The 22,379-nt window shown below is 46.6% G+C and overlaps 1 protein-coding gene across 2 annotated transcripts in view; it reads right to left on the reverse strand.

Moving 5' to 3' along the window:
• LOC130387390 (abl interactor 1-like) overlaps positions 1-22,364 on the reverse strand; it is a 31,939-nt gene extending 9,575 nt beyond the window's left edge. The window contains exons 1-8 of one of the 2 annotated variants that reach the window (XM_056596436.1): positions 22,168-22,364; positions 16,927-17,094; positions 10,258-10,434; positions 7,042-7,145; positions 6,246-6,386; positions 4,228-4,328; positions 2,762-2,955; positions 1,360-1,366 (exon numbers count right to left, since the gene is read on the reverse strand). In XM_056596436.1, coding sequence (XP_056452411.1) covers positions 1,360-1,366; positions 2,762-2,955; positions 4,228-4,328; positions 6,246-6,386; positions 7,042-7,145; positions 10,258-10,434; positions 16,927-17,094; positions 22,168-22,284 — 1,009 coding nt within the window. In that variant the 5' untranslated portion in view covers positions 22,285-22,364. Of the gene's footprint in view, positions 1-1,359; positions 1,367-2,742; positions 2,977-4,227; positions 4,329-6,245; positions 6,387-7,041; positions 7,146-10,257; positions 10,435-16,926; positions 17,095-22,167 lie in introns of both variants that reach the window. The other variant, XM_056596435.1, reaches the window with a different exon arrangement.
• Between the last annotated feature and the right edge of the window lie 15 nt (positions 22,365-22,379).

Genomic DNA, 22,379 nt, shown 5'->3' on the forward strand with positions numbered 1-22,379 from the left:
TTTAGTAGGACTGTGACCAGAGGACTGAAGAAAAAGGCTATAGCTCCCTCGCCCCTTCTCCTGGTACCAGCAGCCTTTAGTGGGACTGTGACCAGGGGACTGAGGGCTATAATTAGTCACATTAGAATAATTATTTCATGATAGGTCATGTCAGATTTCATATCATGTACTCAAATGATATGTCAAATGATATTAACATCTGTTTCCCAAAGATATTTTTGTAGTGGAAGCTTATGTGATGGCTGGGCTATGCTAGGTTATTAACTTTGGTACACTCCATCAATCCTCAAGCCCCAGCTTGTGCTGTGTAGCTCTCAGGGTTTGGCTGGTGGCCTGGGTATGACCCCTTACCTCACAGAGATGCTACAGCAGAGGGCCGCAGCTGAGAGCTGCTTGGTTGCATTAAACCCCCCTACTTTGACACCAGGTGTGGTGCTGTTTTGCCATAACAAGCCGCTTAAAAATCGACCTGCTAGTGACGTCACGAGTAGCAGTGACCACCCAGAGGAATGCTTAATGGATCGATCAGCCTAGCAGGCTACCCCAGGGGACCGTACCAACTGGTTGACTGTTCCATCCATCATCCATCTGGGTGTACACTGCCACGTTTAAACATTGGGCCCTTTCGAAAGGAGACATATCTCAGAGGGACAGTAATGTGTGTGTGTGTGTGTGTGTGTGTGTGTGTGTGTGTGTGTGTGTGTGTGTGTGTGTGTGTGTGTGTGTGTGTGTGTGTGTGTGTGTGTGTGTGTGTGTGCGTGCGTTGCGAGTGTGTGTGTGTGTGTGTGTGTGTGTGTGTGTGTGTGTGTGTGTGTGTGTGTGTGTGTGTGTGTGTGTGTGTGTGTGGTGTGTGTGTGCGTGCGTGCGTGTGTGTGTGTGTGTGTGAGAGATAGAGTATAATGTTTTTGTTCTGTTCTGCCAGGGGTTTACAATGAGTTGATCCATCTCCTTCAAACAAACCAAGAGGCCTTTTTGGAAAGTGGCCATTGTTTAGAGTAGCTGTAAACGTGTGTCTGTGTGTGTGCGTGTGCATGTGTGTCTTTGTGTGTGCGTTTATGTGTGTCTTCTCTTGCTTGTGTGTGTCTGTGGTAGGCTGAGGTAGACAGGTATATAGCGCTGAGGTGACGGCATCCATACAGGCTGTGTCTGCTTGAGGTGATGAACTGCATCTCATGCAGCAGTCCTTGAAGGCTCCCCCTGAACATTGCTGATAACCTGTCAGTCCGCTTACACACTCTCATGCACACATTCCAGAAGGGCTTCCCAAGTGTCCCAGCACTCACCACCTCCACCTCAGGCCCAGATGTATGCTCATCTTTCACTGTCTACTTGGTGGTTTCTGTTAGAAAGGTTTGGAACGTCTGGGCTATGTTTGCATGATGTTGCATCATGGGCATCACAAGCATACAAAAACACAAATGTGCACGCACACACACACACACACACACACACACACACACACACACACACACACACACACACACACACACACACACACACACACACACACGTTTGCATGCACACACGTACATATGCACCCACGCACACAAGCACACACACTTGCACACATGGTTACATGTGCATGTACACACACGTACATACAAAGACAGACACACACACTAGTGTTCATAGGTCCTCATGTCCCCCTCATCTAGTGAATGCCTGAGTCTGTAGGTATGGTTGCGTGTCCTTTTCTGTGTGTGCGTGCGCAAATGATGCAGCGAAGTGTCAGAATCTTTGAGAACAAATCAACGTGTATGTAAGAGAGTTAACCTGTGTGAGTGTGTGTGTGTGAGTGGAACAGTAACATGTAGGAAGACACATTGAGGCTCTTGTCTATCCCATAATTCCCTATTCACCGCTGACTCACAGAGCTTCTCCAAGTGATGTTTAACAGTGAAGCTGTCTCCCTCGCAGGCAGTGCAGGCAGCATTGCATAGAGAGACAACCTGAAACCAACAGCTTGATGCTCCATCGTTATGATTCACCACACCTCTTCAGAAGACGAATCTAAACACGAAGAGCTAAACCCTGTCTAAATGCACTGTGGTGGAGGCAGCATGGAGGGAAGTGCTCTGACTCACAAGAGAGCCCCATGCTGGCTCCTGATCAGCATGTAGAATGTTAAACAGGTCCCCTCTCTGCATTGTCGCACAGCACATCGTGCACTGATACGGTGTAATGGAAGGATTATTCATCACGATGATTCCCAGTGCTGTTTTGCTGTGAAACATTCGATGCATTCAATCTATCTATATGTTGGTCTGTCTGTGTATGCGTCTGTCTTTCTGTCTGCCTACTTAGCTATCTATCTATCTATTTATTGTAATGCAGTAATAGCGTGGGCCTTGGAGTCTCTCTCTCTCTCCCTACCCCCTCTCTCTCTCTTGCCCCCCTATCTCTCTCTCTCTCCCCTCTCTCTCTCTCTCTCCCCGCTCTCTTTCTCTCTCTCCCCTCTCTCTCTCTCTTGCCCCCCTATCTCTCTCTCTCTCCCCCCTCTCTCTCTCTCTCTCTCTTGCCCCCCTATCTCTCTCTCTCTCCCCCCTATCTCTCTCTCTCTCTCTCTTGCCCCCCTATCTCTCTCTCTCTCCCCTCTCTTGCCCCCCTATCTCTCTCTCTCCCCTCTCTTGCCCCCCTATCTCTCTCTCTATCTCCCCTCTCTTGCCCCCCTATCTCTCTCTCTCTTGCCCCCCCCACTCTCACTACGACCCCCCCCACACAGCCCTGGGTTACCCGGGTTACCTGGGTTGGGGGGGTAGACGGGGCCTCCGTTGAGGTGGGGCTGCTGGGAGATGGAGAACTGGGAGTTGAGGGAGGGGGCGCGGCGGTAGGTGCCCGTGGCTGACACCATGGAGGCGGAGGAGGTGGTGGAGGACGAGTTGTGGCGAGACACCTGGCGCGAGATGGTGCCGAACTGGGACATGGGGATGGGGCCCAAGCCGGGCCCCTGGGGCACTGCCGTGGAAACAGGGGCCACTGTGGGGGGGGGGGGATAAGAAAATGTGCATGAGAAAATGTAAATAGCCTTGAATTTGCAACATTGAATTTCATTCGAAATTTTTTGAATTCACTTTACGAAAATTCAAACATGGCCTTTCCATTTGTACCATTTAAAACACAATTACAAAAAAAATAATTCAATGTCCACTCATTCCGATACAAATGCGTCAAGGTGTCCCTGAGTGATCCCGATACCGTCAGTGTGTGGATGTGTGCATTAACCGTTGTACCTCGCTTACGATAAAAGCGTCTGCTAAAATTCCCTAAACATCAGCGTGTTCAAAATAACGACCTGAAAGGTTCAAGCCAAAAGAAGCAGGGCATTTCAAGGACAGGCCAAAGCAATCGAGACTGAAAGTGATCATATCTGTTGTGTGATGAGAAACCCCGTGTTTATTATGCTCCGAGTTTTGAATGTTCATCATAACTGACACGAACCGGACCGTTTACTGGAGCCCGTCGTTCCCTGCTGGCAATCGTTGGGTTTAATTCTCAAGCAGTTTTCTCTGATCCCATGACTGACTGACTCTATAGGCAGCAGTCGGTTCGATGCGTTCTGTCTCGATTGCTGATTCCTATTGCTTGAATTTTCTGGTCGTATTTTGATCACTTGAATATTAGTAATGAATATTGCTTCTGGAATATCTACAAATTCCATTTTTGTATCTGAATTTGTGTGAATATATATTTATATGAATATATATATATTTGATATCGTGTTTGTTTTTTTCAAATGCCATGTTTGAATTACAAAGAGGTGAATTCAGAACAAATACATTCAGATGACCTTGTTTTCAAAGTATTATATTATTAATATTCAAATGCTATGAATTCAATGGTGTTTACATTTTTATGGACAACATTCATTAGCTTTAGAATTCCCAAAATGATGAAAGTGATATGCCTCCACGGTAATGGTGTGCCTCGATGGTGGGGGACTACATTAATATAATTATAATAATAATGTTAAGGAGGAAAACTCCACCTTCTCAGTCAAATTATAGAATTGTGTCCTCAGAACCCATTTCAAAGGTTACCCATGGTACTCTAGTCGTAATCCAATACAGTGATAGTGTGGAGTTGGGGGGTGGTGGCTGCCTGGATTAATGCTACTGTAATAATCGACTCATCATCTCCATCACAGTCAAATGACATGGATCATTTCAACAGGGTAAACATATTCTGACAGGTTAACCTGAGAGGGGAACACATGAAATCCAGCCTTACCTTGGCCCATGCTGGGGGGCGAGGGAGTGGGAACCGCCAGAGGAATGCCAACGCTGCTGCTGCCGCTGTTCTCCCTGCTGCCACTCCCCCCACTGCTGCCACTACAGACACAGGGAGGGAGGGAGAGACAGGGAGGGGGAGGGAGGGAGGGGGAGAGACAGGGAGAGAGAGAGACAGAGGGAGGGACACAGGGAGGGAGGGAGAGACAGGGAGGGGGAGACAGGGAGGGGGAGAGACAGGGAGGGAGGGAGACAGGGAGAGAGGGAGGGACACAGGGAGGGAGGGAGAGACAGGGAGGGGGAGACAGGGAGGGGGAGAGACAGGGAGGGGGGGAGACAGGGAGAGAGAGAGACGGAGGGAGGGACACAGGGAGGGAGGGAGAGACAGGGAGAGAGAGAGACAGGGAGTGAGAAATTCAGCCGTGTTGCAGAATTACAGCCACTACGAGCTAGTCGCACATTGAGCTTTACCCAAACGCGCCGTTTCGGTGTCGGTAGCATTAATGCAAATGAGGGGGAGAGAGGCGGGTCAAAGAGGAGGTTGCAGGTGTGGCCCTGAGCAGCTTGTGGCCACGGTACCATGCACTCTGTTTACAGTGGATGCATCGCAATGGCGAGGCCCACACAGCCTTTGGCCGTGTTCTGTGAATATTCTAGAACACTCCGGGTGCTCCGGCGGGAGTCCTTCAGCTCTATATCTAAATAATATGTATTATACATAGATAATATATCTATATCATATAATATATATTATCATGGCCAAAAGCTGTGTGCGCCTCCAGACGATATTATGAATCTCAAACGACTGCGTCGGGTTCTCCGACGTCTCTGGTTCTTCCACGTCCACATCAATCTGAAGTAGACTGAACCGCGACATGGAGGAGAAAGGGAGTGTTGCTTGCGATTGTTGACCGCGATTGTCTTCCGCCGGAGCCTCGCTGCCCAGGGACCATCGCCTCGGCAGCGGGCAGCGCTTAGGCACCACCGCCTCCTGCAATGGGCAGCGCCGAGGTGGTGGTCCCCCGGCAGCAGGCAGCGGGAAGCGGGGCTCAAGCGGGAGACAATCACGGGTTGGGTTAGGGTCTTGGTTGATGTACTTCAGGAAGTCAAGGCCAAAGTTCCTTTCCCCAAATTCCTTCTCAACCATGGCTGAGATAACCCCCACTACGAGTCTCGTTATGGAAATACCAGAGACGAGAGTCCGAAGTGTTATGTGCCATAACACCAACAGCAGAAGGGTTATCCAAATAACAAAGAAGTGTACAACACTTGCGTTACAGTGGGTTTAATCACACACACATACACACACACACACACACACACACGCATGTGGCACTTGCCCGGTCGTAGCTCACTGACGGGCCAAATTCTCTGGGCTGGCAAGGCAGAGAAAGGGGAGGTGGCATCTCCCCTTATGACGACATACGGGGAAATTCCAAAACGGTGCGTCTGAGCCTCGTTTTTTCAAAGGCGGAGCAGAATGCCTAGTGCTCGTTTTACACCCAACAAAATTTCTAGCTACTGGGGCAGCATAGGTAGGCTAGGGGAACAACTATTAATGTTAGAAAACCTAAAAAAGTGAAATTTTCATGCCATGGGATCTTTAATACACGACTGCCGCTGACAAATGAAAATTTCCTGCGTTTCCTGCTCTCCTAATGTGTGTTTAATTTTGACATCTCTGTCAGCGTGCCCGCAGAGTTGGCTTTTCTCATTGGCGAGTTAACTGACATATTCTCTCCAAGGAGATCTCTCAAACAACTTGGTGCAAACATATTTCTAGAATTCATACACAATCATACATAAGCATACAATTAGAGGCGTGTAGTCTGTGGTACATATTTTCAGTAGTTGCTAGTAGCTGGCACTTTTAACTTGAACCTGTGTGACCTGTGAGAACAGCTACATCCTTACTCTTTGCTAGCATGTAAGCTCGCTAACTGTGAGTGTGGGGCCTCCTGCAGAACTCATGTAGGTTGTTAATAGTTGCTAGCATACGAGCTGGCAGCAATGAGCTACCTGTGGGTGCGGGGCCTTTGGTTGAGCGAGGCTGTGCGTGCGGGGCTGTTCTGGCTGCCCAGGCGCGCTGGACTGGTCATGTAGTCGTTAGGCACCACAGGGGGCTTTACTGGCTCCAGGGTCTTGTAGGGGGTGTTGCGCCTGGATTGGGAGGGAGAGAGGGAGAGGGAGAGAGAGAGAAAGAGAGAGAGAGAAAGAGAAGGGGGGAAGGCGGGAGGGGAGAATCGAGGTAGGGTGTGGAAGTTGGATGGAGGGAAGAGATAAAGGACGACAGAGAGAGATATTGATGTCAATAAAAGCAGTATGGAGGACTCACAAAAGTCCTGATCTCCTGAACGCACAAATAAACACAGCATTGATGAGGACATAACCTGTGTGTATCCAAACCATGAGCGTGACTTTTGACCCACAAAGCAAACCCCAACAACACAATGGACATATAAGGAGCTCCAAACTGCTTTGGCACCACCGGCACCAAGCACCTCCTTATAAACCATCACCCATTACCTACATAAACACACCGTGCTGCACTACGGCTGAGTAGAGGCACCATCAGAAATACATTTGTTTCGGTTTATGAAACCTAATAGGCCAACGTTCAATCATTTTACGATACTGCGGAAAACATTGGGCCTTTCGAAGCAGCTGAATATAATTTGATTTTTTTATTTTTTTTTTAACCCTCTGAAGCGATGCGCTATAATTGGGATGAAACCTGTCAGCATAGCATGCAGCATGGACTGAGTCTATGCTAGCGTGTTCAAACACATCAACACTGTAGAAAGTAGGTGCTGACCCCAGGGTGCCGCGGCCCGCCATGGGGGGGCTGGGGGGCTTCTGTGTGGGGGGGTTGGTCCTGGACAGCGTCCCCCCTCGTCCGGCTGCGTTGTTCCCCTGTTGCTTAAGATGGAGAGGAGGAGAAAGTGGAGAGAGAAGGGAGTGAACTCTACAGCTCTCTCACAACCAACACAGAATCAGCAGATAACAGTCAGACAGACAATGTTTCAGCCCCAACACCTGCTATTGTGCGCTGGGTCTGACAGTCTGTGTGCTGGATGGACCAGATCTTTACCACAATTACAGGATTCTTCCATGACGAGACATTTAAACATACAGTGATTCAGTCATTTAGCAGATTATTTCATCAAATCCCTTTGGGTTTGTTTATGAATGCTGTTTGAACACGATTTGGGGGAAAACACTGGGAAAGACCATAAAACAAGTGGGATAGACAGACAGGCAGACAGGCAGACAGGCAGACAGACAGACAGACAGACAGACAGACAGACAGACAGACAGACAGACAGACAGACAGACAGACAGACAGGAGGACATGTTGGAAGGCAGAAAGATATTTCCTTCTCACTAACAGAAATACAAACACATTTGCAAATCCTTCCTTAATCTGCATTACCATATGTATTCTAATCCCTTACGTCATAGCCCAATACACAATGTGATGCCAAGCAAGAATTTGTGTAGCGCAGATAGCGAGACAGAGTTAAGACTTAGTAAAGTAGAGTCAACTGTTTCTTACCTTGGCCTTAAGCCACTGATTGTAAGCAGGCGAGAGACAAGGAGAAGGAGAAAGAGGGATAAAACAGACATGCTCATTGGTTAATGGTGAATAGGGGTAAGTGTAAAGAGGAGCATTATTTCTGTGCTAGCAAGAGCCCATTACATAATTTTTTTATGTAGCCACACAAAAACAACAAAAGCACCGGTTGTTGTCGATCCATTTACAGAACGCTTACTGTGCTTCTGCTGAATTCATCAGCTGTAAAACAATGAGGGCAGCTGTGATTGTATCATGAACGCTACCCCCAACACCTCAGGCTACCGTTGGTGAGTGGCAGACGGCTGGCACAGCTTGGCACAGCAGGGCCTGTCTTCTTGAACCACGTCTGGGAGAAGCCCTTACATCACCTTACCTCGACCAACACACCTCAGCACACCCTACAGCTTAGTGCTTAGTCCTGTTCACAGTCGTCCCAATGATAGGCTTGGCAGAGCCAGGGGCTATTAAGATGCTGAAAACACATGATATTACATGCTGATATGTGCACATCCACACACACGCGCAGTCGCGCACACACACACACACACACACACAAACTCACACACACACACACACACACATTTCCCCCTGTGTTTACGGTTGGTGTGGTGGATTTCAGCTAATCGATGGATCTAAATTATTCACAGATAACACACAGACTGTGAACACACAGAAAAATATATCCCTGTGTGTGTGTGCCACATGTTCCTGTCTAATATGTTTCTTAAGGGAATCTGATCTGCCTCTCTCTCCCTCTCTCAATCTCTCTCTCTCTCTCTCTCTCTCTGTCTCTCCCTCTCTTTATCTCTCTGGCTCTCTGTCTCGTCTCCCCCTCTCTCTCTCTCGCTCTCTCTCGCTCTGTTTCGTCTCCCCCCCTCTCTCTCTGTCTTGTCCCCCCCCCCCTCTCTCTCTCTCTCTCTCTCTCTCTCTCTCTCTCTCTCTCTCTCTCTCTCTCTCTCTCTCTCTCTCCATCCAGGGAAGAGCGGGACAAAGAAACGGCCAATGATCCAAAATGGAGGGCTAGGAACCCTGGCGAGGGCAGGTAGTCTTTTAACTGGAACAGCTCTAGCTTTAAAGCCCCTTTATAATTTAACCATGCACTGCTTTCAAAGAGGGAAGAACAGAAAGTATGAGAGAGATTTAAAGAAATGAAATATCATAACTTAGTATCACACAAAAATCTTCTTTGGTTCCGTTTTCTTACTCTAACTCTCCGCATGATAATTTAAACAAAGGTTTGTTAAGGACTGTTTAGGTTCATTAGCATAATGGCCCATGCCAGGTCTGTTTTAGTATTCACTGATGGAGGTGGGGAGGTTTGTGGGAGTGCCAGCACGGGTGTGCATGGGTGTATGCTTAAGTGTTTGTGTATGTATGGAATGGGGGGGGGGGGGGGGGGGGGGCAAAGGAAGTTGCTTCAGAGGAGATTTAAAAGTGAACAAGCAACCACTATCAGACACACAGCGAGAAACCCAGGACTGGAGCAATCATACATGCAAAACCAGCTCTCACACTCGCACACTATCTCTAACACACACTCACTAAAACACACACATAGTCTTGGACAGGCGAGGAGAGGGTTGAGAGAATTTTAAGAATGAGATGGAAAAAAGGGTTGAAAGAATATTTTATACAGTTCAACGGGAGGCTGACAGAAGAGAGACTCAGACACACACAGACACACACACACACACACTAACACTCCCTCGCTCACTCATTCACTCACCCACTCACACTCACAAACACACACACACACACTCGCTGACACTCACACACACACACACACACACACACACACACTCCCACACACACACACCCCAACACAATGTCACTCACACAAACAGACACACACACACACATTCCCTCACACATATACACACACACACACACTCCCTCACAAACACACACACACACACACACACACACACACACACACACACACATACAAACACAAACACACAAACACAAACACACAATCTCTCAGCTACAGTTGGTGTGTTTCCCAGTCTCACCATTGTGCTAAATTAACTAAAAGACAGAGCTATTGATCAGCCAAGGAGCCTCTGAACAAATCACGTCGTCCCACTATTAGCCATGTCAGAGAGCTAGGTGTGAACTGACCATAAACATGTGTTTCCTTCCCCGGGCTGAATAGATTTGGAAACAGAGTTAAGTTCAATAAATCTAAATAATGAGCTAAGCAGCTAGCGGTTTAGCTTGAAGCTTGTAGCAAGGAGGATTAATAGCTCCCCGTGCTGTCGGCGCACTACGTCACTGATATTAGTTTGGCCTAAGACTCCCCTTGATTCTGTTGGCAAGCGCATTGGAATCACCAGGGACCGAGGAAGTGGTCTTTCAATAGAAGAGAAGCTTTTATTTGACAACCATCCCAATGCGGTCAGTGCGGGGGACTCTTACTTTGACGCTGTGTTAGTCAGTGCGGGGGACTCTTACTTTGACGCCGTGTCCCACGTCGTCCAGCAGCGTGTAGTCAATTGGCTTCCGGATGTAGCGCACCGGACGTTCCATGTTGCCAGGGGCGATGATCTTGTGGGTGCGCGCTGTGTTCTTATTGGTGGTTAGGATGCCGATCTCTCGCCTGGCAACCTTCTCTTTATGAATGTCCACCGTCTAGTGAGAGAGAGAGGAGGGCAAAGCAGAGACTTTACATAAAAATTATGGATGCAATCAAGTGATGAATTTTCATACTTGTCAGTGTTTGTGTGTCTTTTGTGTTTAGAGCTGGACTATATCTCCAACTCGCACAATGACAGCGTACTTCATATTTTCTGTTTTGATGATGAAAAAATGAAAATAGACAATAAACAGTGATGAGAAAGCCTATCACAATACCAAGGTCACAAAAATGTCGTCTAATATCCAGTGTATGGTTATAAGATGAATAGATATTGTCAAACCCATTGTTGACTGGGTTTGACAATGACACATTGTTTATTTAGTATAATGATAAGTCAGCGATTATCTTATGAAGAACAATAGATCAGCGACAGTGTCAGACACAGGGACACTGTCGCTGCATCCGTATATCTATGTTTATATATATCATAGTAAAAACTAAATAGAAAAATTAGCTCCTTACATGAGGAGTTTCCACGGCAATTTCTCTGGACTCAGATACAGTTTAGCTTATTTAGTCAAATTCTAAATGTGATAGATTAGAGCACCAAATCAAGTTATTCAATGGGCATTCACGCATACAACTGCCATTGCTAAGCTCTTAAAAGAAAACCATTGCCCAAGCAGAAGCAATCAGAGCGAACATGAGAGGAAAGACAGGATGTGTCAAATGGGGGGAGGTCAGTTGCATGCTACTTAACTTTACCTATGCGCTCAATTAAGGATTTTCTCTCTCTCCTGACTGCGTGCGAGTGCAGTAGAAGTGATCGCAATACTTTTTGTGGAAAAAGGAAATCTCCGGGCAGTTTTTGGTGATATGCCGCAATTGTTAATTAACTGTCGATCTTATTGTAACCCTATTTTTTCACGCCTACTGTATAAGCTTGAATTGATCTTCATACAACCCAGCCTTCCGTTTATCTACAATGCTCATGAAAAAGCTAAATGAACCGACAATGTTTTACAGTTTTACCCCCTACTGGCCTTGTTGTCTCTTTTCTTTACGACCCTGAAGATAGCTTTAAGAAGTCCCGCCCCTCCCATCCGGACTCAACGTCTGTCGGACTTCTATCTCCTCTCCTTTGCTGTCAATCACAGCAAGCTATTTGGCTGCTGACTGCTGTCACCCTTGGTGTCATGGTCCCTCGGGGGACTCATAAATGATGAATGCTGATGGAGGCTTGTGTGTGTTTGCATGTGGCAGTGTGCGTGCGTGCGCGTCTGTTTGTGTGGGTGCATTTGTGTACGTGTGTGTGTGTGTGTGTGTGTGTGTGCGTGTGTGTGTGTGTGTATGCGTGAGTGTGAGAGGGAGAGGAACCGAGCCAGATAGAGAGAGAGAGAGAGAGAGAGAGAGAGAGAGAGAGAGAGAGAGAGAGAGAGAGAGAGAGAGGGAGGAAGAGAGAGAGAGAGAGAGAGAGAGAGAGAGAGAGAGAGAGAGAGAGAGAGAGAGAGAGAGAGAGAGAGAGAGAGAGAGAGAGGTGAGGCAACACAAGTGATCTAGCAAGAGTAGCTTGTAATTTATATCATTTTAACTTAATGCCCTACATGAGAGTGTGAAGAGAGTTCAAATGTTTGTATGTGTGTGTGTGTGTGTGTGTGTTTGTGTGTGTGTGTGTGCGTGTGTGTATTTGTGTGCGTGTGCGTGTGTGTGCATGTGTGTGTGTGTGTGTGTGTGAACGTGCACACGCATGGATGGGAATGTGTGCATGTGCATGCGCATGTCTTTTTCCCCTGTGTGTAGGCCTGTGCTCTGTGTCTGTCTGTGTCTGTGTGCGTGCATGTGCACATAAGTTGCACTTGATCCGCACAGCAATGAGGTCACACAACAATCAAAAGGCAGCCATCGCATCAGGGCTGAACCCGACGACCCTCCCACGGAGACCCAGTCTGTCTGGTTGAGTCCCGGTCTCTTTGGGTCTCTTGGACACAGACCACAGGGACATTGGGCATGGGATCTGTCTATCAGACATCCTACTTCATCTATTTACCTTGGGTATATGCCTTCTGAAGTTTATACGTATAGAAAGAGAATATTCATCTGCTTTGGCAGGAAGGACACATTCTGCTTTATATATAAGGCCAAGGAGCTATTACCACATTATGCAACTGCAAGGTCTGAATGTCAGTAAGGGATTGCGGGTATTGTGCATAATTGAATAGATTCCTGCCAATCTAGCATTTATAATGTGGGAAATCCCTGCAGACATTTAGAGTGATCTTGTACTGATCTAATAACGTCCAGCCAAAGTGGACTGACAGCAGACTGCATCAGACGGACCAACCTTCTCCCTCAACACACCTGACTCTCTCTCTCTCTACCAGGCTCTGAGCCCCTCCACCCTGAACACACCTGACTCTCTCTCTCTCTCTACAAGGCTCTGAGCCCCTCCACCCTGAACACACCTGACTCTCTCTCTCTCTCTACAAGGCTCTGAGCCCCTCCACCCTGAACACACCTGACTCTCTCTCTCTCTCTCTCTCTCTCTCTCTACAAGGCTCTGATCCCCTCCACCCTGAACACACCTGACTCTCTCTCTCTCTCTCTACAAGGCTCTGAGCCCCTCCACCCTGAACACACCTGACTCTCTCTCTCTCTACAAGGCTCTGAGCCCCTCCACCCTGAACACACCTGACTCTCTCTCTCTACAAGGCTCTGAGCCCCTCCACCCTGAACACACCTGACTCTCTCTCTCTACAAGGCTCTGATCCCCTCCACCCTGAACACACCTGACTCTCTTTCTCTCTCTCTACAAGGCTCTGAGCCCCTCTGCTGCAGCAGCATGTTTGCTAGCTTGTGCAGCAGGGTTTCCGAAGGCCTTCTGTAGGCGAAGCACCTTTACTAAGGACCGATCTCCAAACAAATACACAAAATGTCGACAATGTGTGCGTTCATTGTCAGCATTTGCATTCCATCAATAGTAAATATAGGCAACAATTACCCTAATATGCTTTACAGGGTAAAATAATAAACTGAAGGCAAACAAATATATATATATCTTTAAATATATCTATAAAATCAAAAAGTGTCTGTCTTTTGAGAAGCTCTTTTCTCTCTGATTAATGATTATGCACGGTTTTACCATCCCATCATGAAAAAACCCATTGATAAAGAGAACGCAGAAGCCATTGAAATGAATGAAGAGTTTCAGCATAGATGTGGCCCCATTAGATTTAGCTGGACAGCGCCAATGCACTACCGAGAGAGATAGTAAGAGGGAGAGAAAGTCTGATCGAAACAGCAAGGGGCAAGGGAGAGGACAGGGGAGACAGAAAAAAAAAGTCTGATAGAAACAGGAAGGGGCAAGGGAGAGGACAGGGGAGACAGAAAAAAAAAGTCTGATCGAAACAGCAAGGGGCAAGGGAGAGGACAGGGGAGACAGAAAAAAAAAGTCTGATAGAAACAGGAAGGGGCAAGGGAGAGGACAGCGGAGACAGAAAAAAAAAAAAAGAAACCGGGAAGAAGATAGGGGAAAAGATGTTAGGATACAGGGAAGAGGAGAGGAGGAGTATGTGAGAGGGAAAGCTTGAACAAATGCAAGGACCTGGTCCAATGCAATCTGAAGGGTAACTGAGGCAAAAGTGAATTTATATTCTAGCTATGTCTGCAGGAGAGGAAATAGAGTGGTCACACCCAGCTGGGATAGGGCGACGGCGGCCTGCCTTATTTCCTGTCCGCGATTGGCTGAGAGAGCTGGACAACAGACATGGAGATAGAGTTCAGAAAACATAGAGAGAGAGAATGAAGGGCTGGGAGACAGGAAGTAGCCTGTATTATTTTGGGAGCTATAGTTAGTGTCTAGCAGAGAGGAGATCGATGACACGGCAGAACCCAACAATGCAACATAAACTGAAACAACAGACTTACAACCAGGAATGGCCCTAACTCTGTCACACCTGCAGTGTGTCAGTGGCTGCGGAGAAACAGAGTCATATTGTGAATAAAACTGTAACACTCTTTCTCTGTATACCAGAACTCTTGATCAAAGCAAACTCATGTATTGTGAGAGACATTCTGTAGACACAGCAATCGAAACGTAGATTACAGAAATCAAACTCTCTCTTGTTTCTTGTCTGTTTCTCTCTGAATCTTTACTTTCTCTCTCTCTCTCTCTCTCTCTCTCTCTCTCTCTCTCTCTCTCTCTCTCTCTCTCTCTCTCTCTCTCTCTCTCTTTAATCCAATGGTGTATATATAATAAAGTGTTGTGTATGCTACTATTAAATGAGTTCCTTTTATTGCTACAACCCTAAACCTGTGCTGGCGGTGCTTTTGCCCACATCTTTATTTTTCTCTTTCCGACCAACAGCAGCGAAGAGACATAAACAACAGTTTTTATCGTATAAACATTCACGAGTCAGCATAACAGCCACTTACTTCTTGAGTGGTGTTGGGCAAGCACATCAGCAGATGCAAGCTAGTCACATCCACCAAACAGCTCAATCAACTGGCCTAAATTGAAATTTTGTAGGAGAGTATGGCAGGTCAGTTTGCATCTAACTTTTTTTCTGTAATTGAGGGTTGCCATGGCCATGTCTTTATCCCAGTGTGTCATTATCTGGTCTGAGAGGGCTATTACACACTGGCTGAGGAGGCTGCATCAGGGGAAAACAACTAGGATGAAAATACAACTAAATAATCAGAGATGATTTTAAGAGTGGATCAGTTTGAAGCCGTTTGTTGGCTGTGTAAAACGCTCATGGCTGCTGGTTAGTGGCAATCAGCAGGCTACATTGATAGAGAGAAAGAGAGAGAGAGAGAGAGAGAGAGAGAGAGAGAGAGAGAGAGAGAGAGAGAGAGAGAGAGAGAGAGAGAGAGAGAGAGAGAGAGAGAGAGAGAGAGAGAGATGAGAGAGAGGAGGAGAGATAGTTAGAGAGAGAGAGGGAGAGAGAGTTAGAGAGGAGAGGAGAGAGGAGAGAGAGAGAGAGAGAGAGAGAGAGAGAGAGAGAGAGAGAGAGGGAGGGAGAGAGAGAGAGAGAGGAGGGAGAGAGAGAGAGAGAGAAGAGAGAGGAGAAGAGAGAGGAGAAGAGAGAGAGAGAGAGAGAGAAGAGAGAGAGAGAGAGAGAGAGAGAGAGAGAGAGAGAGAGAAAGATAGAGGGGTAGACAAAGTGAGAGATGAGAGTGAGGGCAATAATTATTGCGTAAAGGGCGAGAGAGTGAGGACGAGAGAGAGAGAGGGAGAGAGAGAGAGAGAGAGAGAGAGAGAGTGCTGGGAGCAGAGGAAGCGAGAGACTGCTGATGAGACATGTTGATTTGAAAGGTTGTGTAGGATTGGCAGATCCACCCTGACCCATTCCCCTCTGTCTTGTCTGTCTGTATAATGAATGCTTGTGAATGGGTTCTTAAAAAGGGTGTGTGTGTGTGTGTGTGTGTGTGTGTGTGTGTGTGTGTGTGTGTGTGTGTGTGTGTGTGTGTGTGTGTGTGTGTGTGTGTGTGTGTGTGTGTGTGTGTGTGCGTGCGTGCGTGCGTGCGTGCGTGCGTGCGTGCGTGCGTGCGTGCGTGCGTGCGTGCGTGCGTGCGTGCGTGCGTGCGTGCGTGCGTGCGCGTGCGTGCGTGCGTGCGTGCGTGCGTGTGTGTGTGTGTGTGTGCGTGTGTCTGGGTGTGTGTATATGTCTGGGTGTGCATGCATGTGTGTGTGTGTGTCCGGGTGTATTTGTCTGCTGCGTGTGCGTGTGTCTGTGTGTTTTTTTCAGTGAAGGCCAGTTTGTTCCACTTTATACGTGCTCGTGCCCGTATCTAAACAGTACAGGCCTTCCAGCATGACAAACGCGTCAACATAAACACAACTCATAGGCATATTAATGGAAGTTAAAAGCAGCTCTCTCAGGTAACTTGACCATGACCTGCTGTTGCTGCAACATCTGTTTTCTTTAATGTATCCTCAGTACAGTACTTGGGTGAAGGTGTTGCTGCGTTGTCTCTACAACCGAGACAATAACGCAGCGATATCAACATGAGCAGTTCTAACTGGAGAGACGGTGAAATCCGCGAGCTGCTGACCATCATGGGTGAGAAGGTGATGCAGACGCAGTGAGGAACGTTGCTTCGTGCCAAGCCGCGACCGAACCGGCTTGGCAGTGTACAAAGGCCTAAGGAGCCATCGCGGATAGGTCCATCCTATCCACCGAAACTTTTTACAATGCAACAAAATATTTAGAGAGCATCAAGCTATTATGCACCACAGATAATATAACAGTATATTAGTCGGTCATTTGTATTAGGTTAAACAAGGATTTGATAACGTTTTTAATTTAAGGACCACCCACAATTAGTCTGGCCCATCCACAACAGGAATCCTGGCACCGTGCGTGCTTCAGATAAAAGCATCTGCTAAATGACTCAACAGTGATAGTAAAAGATGCAAAATCACCTAGACGTTGAATAAAAAGGAAAAGACAGTTTCTCTTCTGTTTCTCTTCCTACATAAGACCCGGTGAACTCCCACAGACTCCCGGTCGGTGGGAGGGCCGTGTGGGCGTGTGCCGACCTACCTGGGAGATGTGGTTGATGGAGGACTCCATGCGGCGGAGCTGCGAGGCCTGGATGTCCAGCAGCTGCAGCACATTGTTGGCCAGGGCGTTGATCTGGTAGGCCACGCTGGCCAGGGACTGGGTGGTGTAAGCCTTGGTCTCCTCCAGGGCCTTGCGTTTGTCCTGGGCCTGGGTGGAGGCGAGGGTGGGGTGGGAGGGGATGGTGGTGGTGGTGGTAGAGGAGATAGTGGTGGGGGGAGGATTTGGTTTTGGTGGTGGAGGAGATGGTTGAGGAGGTGATGAGGAGGAGGAGGTCGTGGATGAGGATGATGATGATATTGGTGTCGGCGGTGGTGGCAGTGGAGGAGACGGTGACGATGGAGGTAGCCAATATTGTGAGGGTGAAGAGAGGAGAAGAGAGAATAATAAAACATATTAAAGCTTGTTTCTACAACGTAGTTCTTGAAGTGAACATTAAATGGTGGATTGCACATCCATGTTCCTGTGACTCAACATCATGGCAATGCATGGAGCCAAAGGGTCCATAACAGGTGCGAGGGAGGTCATCCAAGGCTGGAGGAATGCTGGGACATTCCTTGAGATCCAGACCTCCTCCTCCAGGCAGCCGGAAGCAAGCATAGGTCCCAACATAGACCATGGGGGGGGGGGCGGGTCTCCGTCATGGCACGGCCATTGTTGTGAACACTATTATTGATGCAACTATGCTTTGATCAGCATATAAGAAGTATAACTAGAATTGCCTTTTTCCATTTGAGAAACATTGCAAGAATCAGATCAATGTTATCTGTAGTGGATGCAGAGACACTGATTCATGCGTTTGTCTCGTCAAGACTGGACTATTGCAATGCACTGTTCTCGGGATTACCGAACTCTACTACAAAGAGTCTACAGCTGGTACACAATGCGGCAGCTAGATTGCTGACCAGAACGAGAAAGTTTGATCATATTACACCTATTCTCGCCTCTTTACATTGGCTACCAATAACTTTCAGATCAGACTTTAAGGTGCTATTGCTAACCTATAAAGCCTTGCATGGACTATCTCCATTGTACCTGAAGGACCTGATTATTCCTTATAGTCCTTCTCGGTCTCTCCGGTCTTCGGGAGCCGGCCTTCTTTCATTGCCGAAGGTTAAAAAGAAATCGGCTGGACAGAGAGCATTTGCCTATCGAGCCCCCTTTTTATGGAATAGGCTGCCATCAGCGATCAGGGAAGCTGACTCTGTGGAGCTATTCAAAGGGAAGCTCAAAACGCACCTCTACAATCTTGCATTTGGAGTGTGAAAACAACAGATGCGTAGTGAAGACTACTCTGTTTGCTTGTGCTTTTCTTATTACATTATACATTCCCACTATGTACTTTTCCGTTCTAATTCACTATTCTGTCAGTTGTAGCGTGCTGCGGGTGCTGGACTGGATGCCTGGACTCTCCTCATGGATAACCGGCCAGAACCCCATCACCATTTTAATATGATGTACATGTATTTACCTGTATGCCATTTGTGGCACCCATTGCACTCCTGACCATCCCTGGAAGAAGGGATCCCCTACACTGCGTTTCTTCTCAAGATTTCTTCCTTGCTGATTCAAGGGAGTTTTTTCTTGCCCGTGTGGGGGCATGGGTAAAGGGGGGTGTCACAAATATTTGGCCTGTTAAGCCCTTTGAGACTGTAATGGTGATTAAGGGCTATACAAATAAAATTGAATTGAATTGAATTGAATTGAATTGAATTGAATTGAATTGAATTGAATTGAATTGAATTGAATTGAATTGATGCATTATTCAACTTTATTTTTTATGCTTGATGGAAGCATGTTTTCTTTCCCTACTAGAGTTTTATACTTTGTTGTGAAAAGTCACACGGATACAACACCAAACCGACAAAAAGACGCCTACCTCTTGGGTCTACCTAGATCACATGACATGAATTCAGATTTCTATTTTTTCCAATTGGTCAGGACTATAAAAGGAACATCTTGCTTTGCTGATCACAGATCTTTAAATACATTTTCCACATTTGATGCACAACATTGATGTTATTCTGAGCCTTAAGTGAGGTACTATCAACAAACAGTCATCCTATTATTTGTCACTCATTGTGATACGATACAAAAAATAGATTGGTCTAGTAGGCTCTTATGTTTGTGTGGTTGATTTCACTATTCATGAAAGTTGGTTATGTATTATAATGTTGTACTGCTATTGTGTGTATTGAGATATTTCTAACAGCCCTAGACCAATTTTTTTGACAATAAGACATACAAAAATACATGGATGCTTGAACATAATTCCTTTATCTAATGGAGGAATATTTGCTCGATCATGGACATACACAAACAATCCCACAGCCAAAGAACACGGCTCAAGAACCACGGCTCAAGGTAGCCTGGCTCCGCCCACCGAAGTACCGCTCTATTTTGATTTCCCTTCAGTACTAGGTCTGGGTCTGGGTCTACGAAACAGGCAAACTTGCCTAGTGTGAGTATGCCCTGTGGGTTTTCTCCGTCCAAATTTTCTGCGTCAAATCAGCGAACAGAGGGAGTGGCTGAGAAAAATGACGTTAAAGTCAACTCTCGTTGACGGACATCTTCACGCACGGTGTTAGGTTTGTTAACAGCCTGCGCGCAACGTGGTTCCCGGCCAAACGTTAGCAATTGGTTACGGCAGATCCAGAGTGGCACTGGGCAGTTCCAATAGTTTTAAACTTCAACAGACACCCGCCTTCTCAAGAGGGGAGATGTGGAAAAGAGAACTGTTATAACAAGTCAGTTTGGAGTTAAAGATATGGAACCCGCTTCAATTCAAACTAATTGGAGAGCTCTTAAAATGTCTCTGGGAAATTTGTTCAAGAAACCTTGGATAGCGGCATATTTATTTTTCATAATTCAGATCCTTGAATTAATTCAAAAGCCTTGTCTCTGTCTGACGGTCTGTCTGTCTGTCTCTATTTATTTATTTTATGATAATAGGCTTAGAAAAGGCTTTTAAAAATGTAAAAAATATTAATAATACCGTGCATACAATGTAATGTATATAATACTAGGCATATATGCCTTTCTTATAGTTATATAAGTTATATGTTCTTAGTTGCTTTGTTATAACAGCCATTCTTAAACATCAGTAGATAGTGTTTGTAATTGCAATAGAGGGACATGTGTGTTGTTTGTGTATGTGTGTGTGTGTGTGTGTGTGTGTGTGTGTGTGTGTGTGTGTGTGTGTGTGTGTGTGTGTGTGTGTGTGTGTGTCTGTGTGTGTGTGTGTGTGTGTGTGTGTGTGTGTGTGTGTGTGTGTGTGTGTGTGTGTGTGTGTGTGTGTGTGTGTGCGTGTGGTTGTGTGTGTGTGTGTGTGTGTGTGTGTGTGTGTGTGTGTGTGTGTGTGTGTGTGTGTGTGTGTGTGTGTGTGTGTGTGTGTGTGTGTGTGTGTGTGTGTGTGTGTGTGTGTGTGTGTGTGGCTTTATGTGTGACTGATGTCAACGTTGACCAACATCTGAGTTGTGCATAAAGCTATCAGTCATGGGAGTACATGCCTTTGTGTGTGTGTGTGTGTGTGGGGGTGTTGGTGTGTGTGGGTGGGTGTGCGCAATGCCATGTATATGCATGCTAGTTTGTGTTTGTGCATGTTTGAGTGTTTGTGGTTATATGTTAAAGTGGTAGGGTCAACAATAGCTGAGACAGATTAGGTCTTTGTTTGAGCAGTGAGTATGCGTAATAAAAAATTATAGCGCGTTTAATTCATTGACATTTACAATTTTGAGAGTGTACAAGGAGGACACTAATCCTGTTTCATTAATCCTAGTCTGACACATTAAAAAAATAGTAACATCATTTGGCAGCTCGTTGACATTGCACTTATTTTTAAGCAGGCACACCCTGCTGCTGTGGGTGTGTTTTGTGGTTGAATCTATAGTACTAATCTTTATTTCAACTGCTTAACAATTATTGAGATTATGTGCCATACATTTTTGATCGGACCGCTTGTTGTAATTCAATATGTCTGGAATGACATCAAAACTGACACAGATAAAGGGAATCCAATCCATATCTTGACAAGACTGGAGGATTCTCAGTCTGTGACAGCAGCTGAACAGAAGCCAATGTTACTGTGCCTGTGAGGTATCTACTCTGACTCAAATTGTATCAAGGCCTCCTGGGAAAGCCCAACCGTCATACTACACCATAATCATTGCTGTGACCCTCTTTGCATAACCAATAGTCAATCAACATTTTTTAATTTTATTTCTGGTGAAAAGTAAGGCTAAGGGAAAATGTCCTGAACATCCATTACTTACATCTGCCAACTTAGATCTCTCTCTGGCACTATGTTTGTCTGTCTGGAAGGACGATTCTGACTTTTTAAACCTGTTAGTTAATTAAATTGGCTCACACCGTCGCCTAAATCATACATAATACGTTCTGAGAAAACAGCAATTCGCATTCAGCACCTTAAGATATTGCCTTATCTTTGAAGTGTCATTGGCTTATCTCTGCCAGTGAGACCTGCTAGTGATGCCACCATTTGATTTGATGCCGATCGCCCCCCTACTGGAGGGGCTCTTGAACACTAAAGTCAGCTTACCCTTCTGCCAATAGCAACGTTTATAAACGTCAAACGTCGTGCTTCAAACTGTGAAACAGATACTCCGCCTTACTATCGTTTAAATACAGTGTAAGGCCATGCCCTGTTTTATTGTGCACACATAGGGGCTCACAATTGATCCCACTTCTGCTGAGCCATTGATCCACTAATGAAGGTCCAATACTATATAGCTCGGTATCTTCATAGCGTAATAACGTGTCCGTAAAGGGATGGTACATAATATAAATAATTAAAGATCATATAAGGACCAAATGTGTGGCACTACTACACGGACACATTGGCTCCCTTGAAAGAGCGTGCAGTCAGTGAGAAAGCTTCTGGTCCTAGCAGCGACACACCCTCGGACAGAAGCCCGGAGAATAGAGACGAGGAGCCCGGGATGGTGAACACGACCCGCTGCCACACACACGGTGCCCCTCACAAAGAGACCTATAAAACAGGTCTAAACCCCCACGGTCTCCCTCACAAAGAGACCGGGTAAAACACGACTAAACCCCCGGTTCAACGGGCTGCGGGCCTGGATGGAGGACCAGGAGAACGTAGCGGAGCTGAGGACCCCGTTTCCTGTAGTCTCCCCTCGCTGGTACCGTCGATAATCACGGAGATACCGGACACATTAACCGTTTAAAACACGGATATCTTACCTGGACATAGTTGTTCTCGCAGTATTCCGCTACCCTCGACAGATTCTGGTAGCTTTCCACAAGAGCTCTTTTACCGGCCGGAATCTCTTCCTCTAATAGCATTTGTAGTTCTGCCATCTTACATCCTCGGCGTGCCTCTCCTCCTCCGGTGTTCGGCGGGGCTCGGTGCTCTGGTAGGGGGGAAGGGGCTCTGGTGAAGGGGCTCCCCCGCC

This window comes from Gadus chalcogrammus, chromosome 8 (genome assembly GCF_026213295.1).
Source record: "Gadus chalcogrammus isolate NIFS_2021 chromosome 8, NIFS_Gcha_1.0, whole genome shotgun sequence".
Classification (NCBI taxonomy): Eukaryota; Metazoa; Chordata; class Actinopteri; order Gadiformes; family Gadidae; genus Gadus; species Gadus chalcogrammus.